Genomic DNA, 14907 nt, shown 5'->3' with positions numbered 1-14907 from the left:
ATCTATATGTATATTACTAGCTTTTTAATCACCTGGATTATGAATTTGCCTGTAAGTATCATTGTCCCAAATATTCATTAATGTTAGGTTTATGCATTACAAATCAAAAAATAAAACTATGACCAGACTTAAGTGCAAAAACACTCTTATTACTGCATTCCTCTTGTTACGAGCAATATGATGATCCTAAGTTTTAAGCATTCTGAATGTAAAACAAGAAGCGAGACAAACCCTTTGCTTAACTGAGGTTCTATTGATTCAGAATAGTAGACAGAACCAAACTATTATATAGCAAAGCACATTTTAATATAATTATAATTATATATTAAGTTTGTTTACCGCCTTTCATCCGAACATCACAGGGCGGTTCACAACATAAAATATAAGTATTTTATTTTGTGCAGTCATATGTAAATAAAAAACCCCACACAATTTCAAATACTATTGAAAGTTTATCTTAACCCAGTTGTTATTGTTCTTTAGATATTGTGACTGTAGCTTCACTAGTGACAAAGTGCATTTAAAAACAAAACAAAACAGTTCTTAACCAGTTGGTTGCTTTACCTTGCCATACTAGCTAGTACAGAACATGACAACTCCAGCTCTCTTCTCTTATGCCCGATCATTGTGTCAATTTTGCTGATCTCTATACTGGAACATAAATGTGAAATAAATTTTAGGGCCTTGATGTGCAGCTTAACAAGGTGGCAGATAGATTTAAGATACAAATGTGCAGTTATTTCCAGAATGGAAAATGATAATTGACATACATGTACACTTTATATTAATTCTCAATAATGCTTAATAGTCTCACAAAGTGGGTGGGTCAGTATTATCCTTATGCAGCAGATGAATGGGTTGAGGTACAGATACTGGTCTCATTCAGATAAAGAAAACTGCAGCAAATTTGAACAGTACAAGGACAAACTGATCTATCTGAAGGCTTATGTGCTTCCTTCCTCCAGGCTGCCACCACTCATCTCTTGCTCTGGCATAGCGGTAAGGAAGACTTCAGAAGTTTCTGTTTCCATTTTAAATAGAATGCAGCTTGTTGCAATATCTAAACCCCAGACAAAATGCAGTCAATTTTAAGTATAGTCCATTAAAACAAGCCCGTTCATTAAGTCCATTTTAACCATAGTTCATGAAGCTGGCTTGTTTCAAATGACCACAGTTAAGATTAACTACTGCTTAGGCTTCAAACACACTGAACTGCAGTCACTCTTAAATCAGAAGCTTCCTATCTTGTCCTTGCCGCCACACCGTAAGGGAGGGAAGAGGGAGCATACAACCCCTAGTCTGATATACAATCCAATCCAATGGTTTAGCATTATGACAAAACACAGCCACTGGCTTCCTTAGGTCACCTAAATTGCTCAAGGGAGATGTAATATTTGAATTGGGTCTCAGCTCATACACAAAGCTGCAACACTACATGACAATGGAGAAGAAGTTACACACTCATATTCTAAAAACAGCAGATTTGAGGCACACATGCAAGATTTCTTAAAGCTCCAGAACTCATCAAGCTATTTCTTTACAACTTATAGCATATTAGGAGAGGAAGGGCCGTAGCTCAGTGGTAGTGATCATGCTTTACATGTCAAAGGTTCAATACTTGGTATCTATAGGCCAGAAGAACTGCAACCTTGGAGAGACACTACCAATCAGGGTTGACAATGCTGAATGAGATGGAACAAAAGGTCTAACTCACTGTAGGCTCTACGTTCCAAGAAGAACAGATACAAAAGCCATTTAAACCCTACACACAGACTTTCAGATTTTAAAAATTGCTCTAGAATATTTGCAAAGATAATATTGGGAGATTAGGGCTCAATTACATATTTCTCTTTTTTTTGCTGGAGTCGATCCTACTACAGTGGTTTTATATGTGAGAGAAAAAAGTTAATCTAGATCTACCATTTTCCCAGGAAGTCAAGTGGGTCATATTAACATTTTACAGTATTACAACAGTCTTTGTGAACAATAGATTCAATACTGACCATTCATTTTGGTAATTAGGAGATTCTCCATTGAAGCTACTATTAGAAGAAAATCTACCACAGAAGTTACTTCTGAGGAATCTGCTTGAGCAGGTTTGTCTTCTGGGCTACAAAATAAAGTTTTAAATGTAAAACACTGTGGTAACCTCTGCATCCAATATTCATAAAACAAAAAAGCGTTCCAGATGTAAGAACATTTGAAAGATTTATATTCTAGTCATATAACTGCAGAAGCCATCTAAACTGCACTGAGACATGGGCAGAAATATATTCATGCAACACATTTCACAAGGTCTTGAAACTCACTTTCACTGATAGGTCTACAAACTAGGATGGCGTGGCAGGGAAGGACTCAGAGGTAGAGGAGACACTTTGCATTTAGAAAGTCCTTAAATTTTTTTCCTTGTATTTAGGCACCTCAAACAAATTATCTCGGCACAGACTTTAAAAGGTTAGGTAGCAGGTGATGGGAAAGATCTCTGCCTAAGACTCTGGAGACCCCCAGTTTGTACTGTCATTGCACAAACTTGAGGGAAAGCCACCTTAAACAAAAATGTATTCAGTAACTTTTAGTCCTTTAAACATAAAAGTAATTGAACAAACCTTATTTTTCTTCATAGAAATATAACTTTTATCTTCTTCTTTGCTTGAAGAACCTTTATAATGATTAAAAAATGCACAATCTCACTTTAATCTGATAATCATTAGCATTAAGGCAATTAGATGTGGATTAAATTTCATTTTAAATGTAAGAATTTCACAAACATTTTACTACTGCAAAAGCCCTTTGGAAGAAAAACACAATCAGATTAGAAAATTACTAGCATATACCCAAGCTAATCAGTGGGACACATAAGATACAGTATTTGTCTGTTCTTTATATAATTTCACAACACAGACTACAAACCAGCCAACTATACAACTATTTCAGTATACCCAGAGGTACATTCAGCTCACACTATTCCCCTGCTGACACATCTCATGTATTCAAGATGATGCTAGAATTTGGTTAAGCTTTTACAGTGCCACAGGACTCTGTTTTTGTCAAGCCTATCCTGGCTATTTTGCCTAGAATTAGTGACTTGCTACGTATCTAAGCACCCCTATGTCTGGGCTACTAGTTGACAATTAGGGAGGAATGACTCTTTTCCGATAGGGTCAGCGAAAGAGCTAAGGGCCAACATGAGAAGCAAGGTTTGTGGTTAGGAAGCAGAGGCCACTTTCATGTTGTCTGGAAACATCACATGAAAAGAATGCTCTGAACCACAGAAATTGTTCCCCAAATGCTGGGGATGTGAGACAGAGCTTCAAAGGAAAAATACACAGTTTAAATACTTGATAATATACAATAAGCAATTTGATTTGTTGCTATTTACTAAGCTCAGACCTTATCAAGTGTGTCTGTGTATATGTGAGCAGGACCTCTTTGTGCATGGAAAGGTTTGCCACTTCTCTTTAAAAGTCCTATATTGTACACAGTCCCCTCAACACTGGCATACTGGACAAGTGAGCATCAGAACCCCTGAGGTTCTTTTGATTGGAGCCTAGATTTGATTTATTGGAGTTTCCTATCTACCATAATGTCGCAAGACTTCTCTGCTCTGCTGAAATTGGCTTAGAAACCATGAATTTGATAGAAGCATATCAAATACATACAAAGTACTAGCAACATGTAGTTTTGAAATTTCAAAGGGAAGCCAAGTTAGTGACAAAAAAACCAGACTTACTGTGTTTTTGGTTCCAGCCTTTACAGGAGATTGCTGTTAAATGCACTTTCCCTGCATTTTCATGTTTTCTGCAAACACATACAAAACAGTTATATGCCGAGCAATTTAGTGTGTGCTAATGATGGACCAAGGTCCCATAAAGGAATGAAGTCTATAAATACCCAAAAGATCTTTCACATCCAAGATCTAAAGAATGAAACTGCTATGATACTCTGGACACTTAAATGTACAGCAACAAACTGCTGCTTATCTCCAAAGAATATGAAGATTAATCCTGGTAAAGGGTGACAGCAATCTATGCCATCTAATGGCTCCTTTCTCGGCAAATTGTCTTAAATATTGCCTATGTATTTAGGGTCGTATCATATTCAACATTAGTCATACTCTTAACCCGGTACAAATTAACAAACTTAAATAGCAAGTCTTTTGATCTCTATGCGAGTACTCAGAGTATTACTTATTGGCATCATCCTTATCAATCTGAAACACATCTAATCAATGTTTATGAACGAACTAGACATGACATCAACAGTAAAGGAAAGGTTCATTACTAACCTTGTACAGTTTTTCATATTTGCAGGGCAATACTTGCCCTCATTACAGATAAGTAGGTCATCTTTTTTGCTTACTTGTTTCTTTATTTGAACCTGTAAGGAATGTTAAAATTAGTACAGCAATTTCCCAAATCATTTTCTCTAATATTTATAACCTAGTAGTTATGTGATTCAGCGTACAGCATTATTCACTTAATACGCTATATAAAAATGCCAATGCTGATTTATAGCATCACACTGCTTTGTTCTAAAGGAACTCTGGGTCAAGACATTCTCATTCTAGGAAAAGAGACAAAGCAGAAGCTTGCTCAATAGCACACGCTTGGGTAGAGTTACCAGTAAAAAACCTAAAAATCTGTCTTGGTGTTTTCTGAGAACATAAAAAAGTCCAGTAAAACTTTTCTTATAAGCTACTAGACAATTGAAGAAGAGGAGGAGTTTGGATTTGATATCCCGCTTTATCACTACCTGAAGGAGTCTCAAAGCGACTAACATTCTCCTTTCCCTTCCTCCCCACAACAAACACTCTGTGTAGGGCTGAGAGACTTCAGAGTAGTGTGACTAGCCCAAGGTCACCCAGCAGCTGCATGTGGAGGAGCGGAGACGTGAACTCGGTTCCCCAGATTACAAATCTACCGCTCTTAACCACTATACCACACTGGCTCTTCATACGGTCCTCATTATTTGCCGCATGAAAGTGTTCCCAATATACTGATTGAATTATGAGGGTGAAATCTGCTGTTGCCATCCAGCTCAGAAAACAGCTTTTGACCGTGGAGGAATCTGCTAATGTAAGAAGGAAGGGTATTTTTTCCAGTTTCCCATTCACATTGCAGCTGCCCACACCACTATCCACAGTTTTAAAGGGTCCCTTAAACTTCTATAACTGATTTTCAGGAGCATAGGGAAATATAGAAGGACGGCGGAGTTTATCACTGTTAGTGATCATCTCTGCTAAATCAAAAGCCATTCTGTGCATGGCATGGATTTCACTCCTAATGTCTTCCTAGTTTATCATTTTGGAGCAAATATGATTTTAGCCTTTTGTTATTAATTAAACATTGGTCCTAAAATTTAGACATTGTTTACTTCCCAGAAATCATGTATTTGGAAGAATCCTGATAATAACACCTTTAATGGGTTTTAGAGAAGCAGGGGTATGGAGTAAGAGGGAAGCCTAGGTTGAATAAAAAATACTGTTTCTCTTTTTCTCTCCTTCTCCGCCTCTTCTGCAAATGGCAGAAGACTTGGGAGAATGGGGTCTTGCTTATGTTTGCAGAAGCAGCCAAAGCATTACACTGCTTTTACCTTCTGCAAAGACAAAACAGAGAGACCAATCTCTCCCCTTGCCCAAATCTGCAATTAATCAAAAAGAGCAATCAGCATCTGCTTTGCAAATCAATCACAGTTAAACACTAAAACTTTTTGAGATATGCTGGGAATTACAGCTTGCCAACAAATAAAATAAGAAATCATTTGAGAGCTAAATGGTATGATTTTACCAACACTGAGAAATAATTGTGAAGTATATAAAAATGGGTTGGAAATAGACTTCAACTTCCACAAAGAGAAGGACTCCTTCTGTCAGGGTTAAATGCTTTAAACAAATGTTTTTTGGTCAAAGTTAGAACATGCCATTAACAGCATCCAAATTGCCTTAGTGACCAAATAATTATTCAGATCTTTGAAGAACAAAATGCTAATTTATTCTGATGGTAATTTTCTAAACACAAAATATAAATTAAATAAACATTGGAACTTGCCTTTATGCAGTCTTCTAACGCATTTAGTTTATATACAGCTTGGAACTGTTTGCGGTCAACTGGGCATGACGCTCTGGTCTGAAAGAAGATTTTGTTCACATCTCACTATTTTATAACATTAGAAATAGGGGGCTTTTTCTCAAAAAAAAAAAAGGAACAACTGTATCATCTGTCCAGTTTTTGAATCTCTTGATTCAAACCAACCTGCATGCATATTCCTCTGGAATCTGTTACTTTCAATTAATTTAAGACTCCAGATGCTAATTGACTTAATAAGTAAATCAATTAAAGCATTAGTTGATCAATCAGCAAGGGCAAGCTGATCTGTTGGGTTGCAAATCAACAGCAATTTTATTTTTAAGGATATTTTAGAAATAATAGCCGTTCCTCCTAGGAGTGGCAGTTTTGATTAAAGGTTTAGTTCTCACATAAACCAATAAGGCACCTGTAGCAAAGGGTTTGTAACGTGCACATTTATTTAAATTTCAAACCAACCACATCCATAGGACTGAGGGTTGTATCCAACTGAGTTATTGTCAGTAGCCAGTCCATGACAGTTCTACTCAGGAGAAGATGATGAAAATTAATCGACCTCAGTTAGTCATGCATACTGATTTCAAATCAATAGTGGCAGTCCTGTATGAAGAGAACTCTGGTCCACTTTGCATGTAACACTAACCCAAAGCATAGCTAAGCAGGAATGAACAAGGAGTATGTGGGTTCTCCAAGCAAAAATTGCTGCCATTTCACTCTCCAGGTCCTGCTGCTATCACAGTTGGGCCATGGCTTGGCTGAGTGCTACATTTGAATCTGGAATCATGGTTGATCTCTCTTATACAAACCATGTGCAGTAAGGCACAAACACGAACTACAACTTGTGTTTTGTTTGGAGCAACACAACTACCTGTCTGGGTTGAGACACAGCACCAAGAGAGCTGATGTAAGCCTTCTTGACCAGTTATAAACAAACAAATGACTGGGTTCAGATGACATCCACTCAAGAGTTCTTAAAGAACACAAATATGACACCTGTGTGTGTGCGCGTGTGTGTGTGTGTGTGTGCGCGCGTGTGTGTGTGTGTGTGCATGCATACTGGTGTGTGGATGGTAAAAGGTGAATAAATGAATTGTTTGGAATTAAATGATGACAACAGAGATATAAAAGGAATTAGGAAAGCAGACATGTTTGATATTTCAGGTGTGTGGGGTGGAAATCCTACAGGTGATAAAATAAAGGTATGATCTTGCACTTTAGATAGATAGCAAGCAACCAGGAAGTCACATGGTGGAGGCAGAGTGGTGCAGTAGTAAAACCCAGGTCTCCAAAGAGTGGTGGAAGCAGGGGAACAATAGAAACTGAATTTGGACTCCATACTGTCCTTACTGCAGCCGTATTCATATCATTCCCTCCTGATGAATGGGAAGGGCCACAGACTGCCACATAGCAGTGACTCAGATCCAGCAACTACGAAGAACTTCTACAACCAACCTACAAGACCCTTCCAGATATTGACATGCAGACTGACTGCAAGATCTGAGCCCTCCTCTCAACCCACCTAGTTCCAGTCACACATTCTGCTCATTAAGCAAGATCAACCTGTGCATAAGTGCAATGCCTGCTGGGCTTTGCTTGCCACACTGTTTTTCTACCATTGAGGCCTGCTGGCTTGTGTCTCTAAAGCAGAGGGACTAAACATTTTATCATGACCACAATTCTGGATAATTAGTTTCAAATACTTGAAGAAATGTAACTTTTAGTACTGACTTTTAGAAACATATTGTCCTACTGATTAGAGTAGGACATGAAGAGTATGCATTTAAACTCTGGGGTTTATAATATCTGCCACAGCGATAAGTGATCACAGCAATAAAAGATGCCTAGAAAATAGTTCTCCAAAAGGTTTCTAAGAAGCTGGATAAGCATCAGTTACAATATTGCATATGATGTGTATAAGATTTTAGGTCCTTATGAAGTTCTCTCAATCTCTACAATTATCTGGGTTGTTCATCACAATAAGCAAGATGCTGAAAGCAACAATGTTATATTGCATAAGCAAAGCTACATGGGCAAAGAAAGAAGTCTACAGTAACAAAGCACAATATTACAAAGTTGCAAGAAAATAGGTCAGTACTATGGGATCATCATTTGGCAGATTTCCCGGGAAAGCAACAGCAGTAGGAACTTTGGAAAGGAGACACAATAATTACCTATAGAGTTTGGGAAGACAAATGGACAAACCATTTATCAAGAACTCACAACATTAACTTCCAACAAAGAAAGGCCACTACCTAAGCATTTACCAAATGTGGTGATGCAAGTACTTCGCTGAAATGTGAAACGAGTTACATTTGGGCCATAACTCACAAAGATCTGATTGAGGCATGCCAGCTGGGTTTTGGTTTTTGGGTTTTTTGGTTTTTTTAATCCTTTAAACATCAAGCCCTTTTGCTATATTATATACTGCTTTTGAAAGTCTCATGTTTCAAAAGCAGGCTGCCATGTGCCTTCGAGGTCACTTGAATATGATGAACTAGTAGTACTGTTCTTTGGCTGCCAGGCTGCCAAGGAGAAATATTACCCTTTAAAAAGATTTTAAGCATTTAAGTAGCCAGTTTACAAGTTTCCCATGAACCACCTATACTTACTTCGGCCCATTTAAGGATGCAGGTCATGCAGAAGATGTGACTGCAGTTTTCAGGAAAACCAACCTCCTGCTCTGCCAGGCAGTTTAGACAGATTGGACACCTGTCATCTTCATCAGACAGAAAGCTAGAAGAACAGGAGCAGTTTTCTTCATTCTCTTCACCTGTTATAAAATGTAAAAGCTCTGTGAAGTCTGTAGTAGTAATATCCACTTTAAAAATATGCCACATCATGCTGATATGCAATTTTGTTCAAACTTGCAGATCTAAAAAGTTGACTCTCAAATCCTTTGTAAGCTGACAGTAAAATGTCTCAATATTGTCAGTTAGGTCTGAAATGCAGTTATCTCATTATGTATGACTGAAGCCAACAAGAATGCAAGTGTTGAATTTTGAATATTGTGATTATCATACTCCCCTCTACCCAACATTTCGTCCTTACCAAACACCAGGTCATGAGTAGGTCAGGTCAAGATTTAGGGGGGGTGTATGCCTTTAGATGTGAATATGAAAACTGTTCCGACGTACTATTGGTAGTGGCCAACTACAAACCATCCACAACATGGAATTACTGAAGCTTTTTAACAAGTTACTATGACAGTAGTCACTACTGCATATATGTCAATTAGTTTCACAGGTTAATTATAAATCACTGTGGTAACAATGTGATCTACAGGCATATAAAATTGTAAGGTGCAATTTTGTAGAAATATCTTTTTATTTTTTGTAAATAGCTATCTCAAAAACAGTTCAATAATTTTCCTACGATTAAACTGAAACCTTTTAGGCCTTTTTTCAAGTTTTAAAAAATAAAGTTGACTTTATAATTTCTTGAAACCCTATTAAAATCCAGACCGAATGAAAACTAACAAATGCCAAATAGACAATACCTTTTCCTAGTTAGCCTGCAATTGTCTAGATAACAATTCACTTGGGTCACAATGTATATCAAAAAATCATAAACAGTGGTCTTGAGATGATACCACACCTCAACATGGGCATTAAATTCCTGGATGCTTCAGAAACATCCCCTCAAATCAGGGGTAGCAAGCTCACAGGCCAATTCCAGCCCACCCAACAAAGTTACTGCAAGTGGACCCCCAGGTCTGGGAAAGCCATGCCCCTCTTTAGCACTGCAACTTCTCCATCATGGAACTGAGAGGAGAGGTTGAATTTGGGAAAGATTTAAACCTCTCCTCGCAGCCCAATCCTGCAATGAAGCAATATCTCAACTACCGAGATGAGAGGGAAAGCTGTGGTGAATCTCCATCCTAGCACTTAGGTAGAGAGGTTTAACCTTCTCACCTAAGCTCAGCACTGCAGTGGAGAAACTGACCTTTCTCAGTGCCAAGCTGAGAGGTTTAAACCTCTCTGTGCAGTCTAGCCTTACAGTGAAGAAATTGGCCCACCACAGAACTAGGCTGAGAGGATGGGGAACGAGTGTGCAGTACAGTATATATAGCTATATGTATGATGAGTGCCTCTGTGGGTGGATACTGTGCAGCGTCATGCATGTCTGCATGGCAAGAGTGTATGTATGCAAGATGTGAACTGCAGGTTAGCCAACTCTGAACACAATCTTCAGGATGAAAAAGGTCAGCCATCCCTGCCTTACACAGTTTTGATCTTCAATGTGTGTCTCTTAGTGCAGTGTTTCCCAACCTTTGGTCTCTAGCTGTTTTTGGACTACACTTCCCATCATCCCTAACCACTGGTCTTGCTCGCTAAGTATGATGGGAGTTGTAGTCCAAAAACAGCTGGAGACCCAAGATTGGGAAACACTGTCTTAGTGCACCGACTCTACAACCCTTTGCATATCAGAAAATAACACACAACACAAGCACATTGTCAAGGACAGGGGTAAGAGCAGCTTATTTTGTCAGATATTGTAAACAAATCAGATGTTAAAAGAGATTCAATGAGTTGTTATTCCAGAATAACAGGCCATGTGGATCAGCCCTTCAAATGTAAGTTTGCCACATCAACAGGAGTCATCATGTCCTGAAGTACAAAGGACCTCTTACAAACAGTTTTCACATATTCTCCTATTCAGAAGCCCCCTCTGAAGTGACCATGAACTGTGGGCACTATCTCTAATCAGCTAAAACCAGAAATACCAAAGGATGCTTTAGATTTCTCTATTAGATCTGGAAATGTTGGGGTAGGAAGATGTAGGAAGTGATATATGTTGTTCTACTTGGTTTATTATTATCTTATCTGATTTAGCAGAATATCCAACCAATATTAGCTACCTTCTGTGTCTTCATGCTTTTCATCTTCAGCATTTTGTATACATTGCTTTTTATTCTTCATTTCTGCTTAGGAAATACAACCTGCAAAATATTGATAATGATTATATTCCTCCTAATATGTCACAGATTTCAATCCTACAACTCCAACAGAGGCAGTGTTATAACAAGAATATATATCACACATTGCTTCAATTTATCATATTTTTAAAATTATTATTTATTAAATTTATATACTGCCCTAGACCCGCAAGTCTCTATTTCTTGGCCCTCATACATTCAAGGAATTTTATTTTCTTTCCTCTAACTATGATTTCCCAATGCATAGGACCAGGGCATAGTATCTCATACCAGATTGTCTTAAACATACAGTTGCATGCTACCCCAATCTCCGACTAGTACGAGATGCCAGGGGGTTCCAGGCACTCAGACAGAGTTCGTGTTTCCTTCAGAATGAGGCACAGTGGAGGCTCTGGTGTCTTTAGAATATTTGGTTTCTTTACATGTATATACAACCTATGCCTACAATGGAGGGGTTCAAAGCATTAACACCACAAAGGGTCCTGTTTCTCCCATAGCCACAGCCTTGGATTCCAGCAGAAATCAGGCCTTGCTCTCTCTCGCTCTGCCTTTCCAGCCTGCAGCTTTTGCATCCAGCTTCTAGCTCACACCTCTCAACTTTGCTCTGGCCCTTTGTCTTTCAAATTAACAGACAGTTGAACCCACCCATTTGTCCTCTGGTACAGAGCCACTCCCTATGCTATCTTAAGGTAAAGGTAAAGGGACCCTGAGGGACGCAGGTGGCGCTGTGGGTTAAAGCCTCAGCGCCTAGGACTTGCCGATCGAAAGGTCGGCGGTTCGAATCCCTGCGGCGGGGTGCGCTCCCGCTGCTCGGTCCCAGCGCCTGCCAACCTAGCAGTTCGAAAGCACCTCCGGGTACAAGTAGATAAATAGGGACCGCTTACCAGCGGGAAGGTAAACGGCGTTTCCGTGTGCGGCTCTGGCTCACCAGAGCAGCGATGTCACGCTGGCCACGTGACCCGGAAGTGTCTCCGGACAGCGCTGGCCCCTGGCCTCTTAAGTGAGATGGGCGCACAACCCCAGAGTCTGTCAAGACTGGCCCGTACAGGCAGGGGTACCTTTACCTTTAAAGGGACCCTGACTGTTAGGTTCAGTCGTGGTCAACTCTAGGGTTGCGGCGCTCATCTCGCTTTACTGGCCGAGGGAACCAGCGTACAGCTCCTGGGTCATGTGTCCAACACTTCTAAGCCGCTTCTGGCGAACCAGAGCAGCACATGGAAATGCCGTTTACCTTCCCACTGGAGTGGTACCTATTTATCTACTTGCACTTTGTACTTTCAAACTGCTAGGTTGGCAGGCGCTGGGACAACAGGAGCTCACCCCGTCAAGGGGATTCGAATCGCCGACCTTCTGATCAGCAAGCCCTGGGCTCTGTGGTTTAACCCACACCGCCACCCACATCCATAATTAGCGGACCATTACCAAGCTGGCCTGGTTATTCCCCTTCCCCCAAACTCAGAACAGTAGGAATAATCATTAGTACAAGAAAAGAAAAATGTAAACACAGGCCGATTCCCCTTGAGCCAAGTCCAACTTATCTTGAGAGAAAATGCAATGCCTTGTCAGTTTCCCCTTAACAAGAAGTTATTCTAAAACAGTGATTCTCACAACATTTTCAATTTGGGGTCATCTTTCTAAACTTACCCTACCTTTTAAGAGAACACTCCTAAATTCAACTCTAATCTCTTAAATGATAGGTGGATGTGTAGGTTCACATGCACAGTGCTGTTTATCTTATGACTATTCTTGAAGAACTGCAGACTGGGGTAAACTGGTTAAGATTTTAGCCTCAATACAGCTGCCCTCTCTCTCACACTTCAACCTGTACATTTTGACAAGCAAGAACTGGAGCCTGCAATCAATAACAGAATGAATATGGGTTAAGATGTTGAAACTTCATCCATCAATAAAGGACACCCTACTTCATGACCCACTGCTAAGTATGGCTGATGGGATATGTGGGAGCCTTCTCTGTAATAACACCCAGGCTATGGAACTTCCTACCATAGGCCACACAGCTAACAATTTTTGATGCTGAAATGCACGCTGAGCGTTTTTTAAAGCTTTTTGTTTTAGGGTATAAATGTCTAAAGAAAAAATGTGTTTCTTCCTCTAGCTGCTTCCTCCAGAGTTCTGATCCAGGTCATGGGGGAAGGGGGAGAGAAAGACGGCTGTTAGAAATAAAAAATCCTACTTATACAAAAGTCAATGAGCATTCCTAAGGCAACTCTAGATTCCAACCAGTATATAAAAAGCAAAATGTTACTTGCTACCGAGTACAAGCAAACTCAGAATGTTCATAGAATCTGGAGGTTGTTTGGATTTTATCCGTTTTCCAGTGCACCTACCTGCTACAATTTACTTTTCTAAGATACTTTAAAAAAAACAAAAACCTATTAATAAGACAAACTTCCTAACAGATTTGCAGCCTTAAGTAAATAGCAAAAGATAAACAAAGATGCAAAAATTTGGTGATCAATGGCACATTTGAAGGGAAAGGGGGGGTTCCTAATCCCTTATTTTCACTGTAGTGTCAACACATGACAAATTAGCAAGTGAAAAGAAGACATTTAACCCTTTACCAGCCTATCAGTTTTGTCCTGCAAATGCCTCTAGATAACTTTAAAATGTTTTCCTCCAGCTAAAGTCAAAAACAACAAGCAAATGAAGCTGGATAAAGCACTATGCTCTCACACCAACCCATTCTCCTTTGCAATAATGCCATCAAACTCCCTATTATCTTTTGCTAATATATGTGAATGCTTTCTGTGTCCATAGAGTGCAGTGGTATGGGAAAGTAAGACCAACTGTGAGACAACATGTGGGTTAAAATGGACACAAGTTTAATGGCTACAGCTTACACAGAGCTGGACATGGCACAGGGCAGGGATGTCCAACCAGTCGATTGTGATCTACCAGTCGACTGTGGGGCATCCTGTGATCCTGATGGATTCCCCCCCCCAAAAAAATGGGTAGATCACTGCCTTTTTTAAAAAAAGTGGGAGTAGATCACAGTCTCTTGGAAGTTGGACATCCCTGGCATAGGGCAAGGACCCAGATTTATAACATCCTACTTGCTCATTCCTCATTCTGAATACTGGAGGGAAACCTTAAGCCCAGAAGCAGAGCAGCAGGGGTGGTTCGTCACAAGCCCCATCCCTTGGGAGAACAGCAAACAGTTTATTGGGAAGAGCTTGCACCTCAGTGTGGTAAAGTAGCAGCCAGATAATGTCACCACCTGGCCACCCTCCTCTCAGGCTCTCACACAATCCCACCCTCCTGTGATAGCATAAAATAGGGCAAGTTGATGGGAAGCCTGGACTTAACCAAGAATACACATATCTTTGCCCTAAGGAATGAAAAGACTAGTTTTTAGTGAAAGAGCCAGCTATGAAGTTTAAAAGATTACTGACACTTTTTCCAGAAAAAAAGCCAAACCCCCCATTTCCTACCTATGCATTACTTACAAATGTTTCTTCACAAACTTTCTAAGAATTTAATTACATACTTTCCCTTCCCTTCCTGTCCTTGCTTTCCATGAAAACAAAACATACCGCTTAACTGTGGATTTGGTGTACATGGGAGGAGGTGTGTGCTTTTGCGCCTTATGAAGTAATTAGATATCTCCTAGCAGTTTATAACCAATGGTTTTCTGGCAATCAACTACTTCAGCACTACAAAAGAGTCCCCAGACACCTTTATAGATATTCAATCCCTCATTTGCTATGCCTTCACAAAGAAAGCAGTTTGTACAATCAAGCATATAGTTAAGAGAGACAGATACGTGAGACTGCAAAGGAAATTAAGGACCTCTCTCATCTCCAAATTTTGACACTGAATTGCTCCCAAGTGACATGTGCTATGCAACTTTCAGTTACAGAACCCATA

The 14907-nt window shown here is 39.6% G+C and overlaps 1 protein-coding gene across 3 annotated transcripts in view; it reads right to left on the bottom strand.

Moving 5' to 3' along the window:
* Window positions 1-14907, bottom strand: part of SCAF11 (SR-related CTD associated factor 11) — a 29247-nt gene that overhangs the window by 12453 nt on the left and 1887 nt on the right. For all 3 annotated transcript variants that reach the window (XM_079994060.1, XM_079994058.1, XM_079994059.1), the window contains exons 2-9: window positions 10942-11022; window positions 8693-8853; window positions 6048-6125; window positions 4286-4377; window positions 3731-3798; window positions 2607-2659; window positions 2004-2110; window positions 565-651 (exon numbers count right to left, since the gene is read on the bottom strand). In XM_079994060.1, coding sequence (XP_079850186.1) covers window positions 565-651; window positions 2004-2110; window positions 2607-2659; window positions 3731-3798; window positions 4286-4377; window positions 6048-6125; window positions 8693-8853; window positions 10942-11002 — 707 coding nt within the window. In that variant the 5' untranslated portion in view covers window positions 11003-11022. The remainder of the gene's footprint in view (window positions 1-564; window positions 652-2003; window positions 2111-2606; window positions 2660-3730; window positions 3799-4285; window positions 4378-6047; window positions 6126-8692; window positions 8854-10941; window positions 11023-14907) is intronic.

The sequence above is a fragment of the Podarcis cretensis genome, assembly GCF_951804945.1.
Source record: "Podarcis cretensis genome assembly, chromosome: 10".
NCBI classification, from domain to species: Eukaryota; Metazoa; Chordata; class Lepidosauria; order Squamata; family Lacertidae; genus Podarcis; species Podarcis cretensis.
This window is presented reverse-complemented; position numbering and strand designations above follow the sequence as displayed.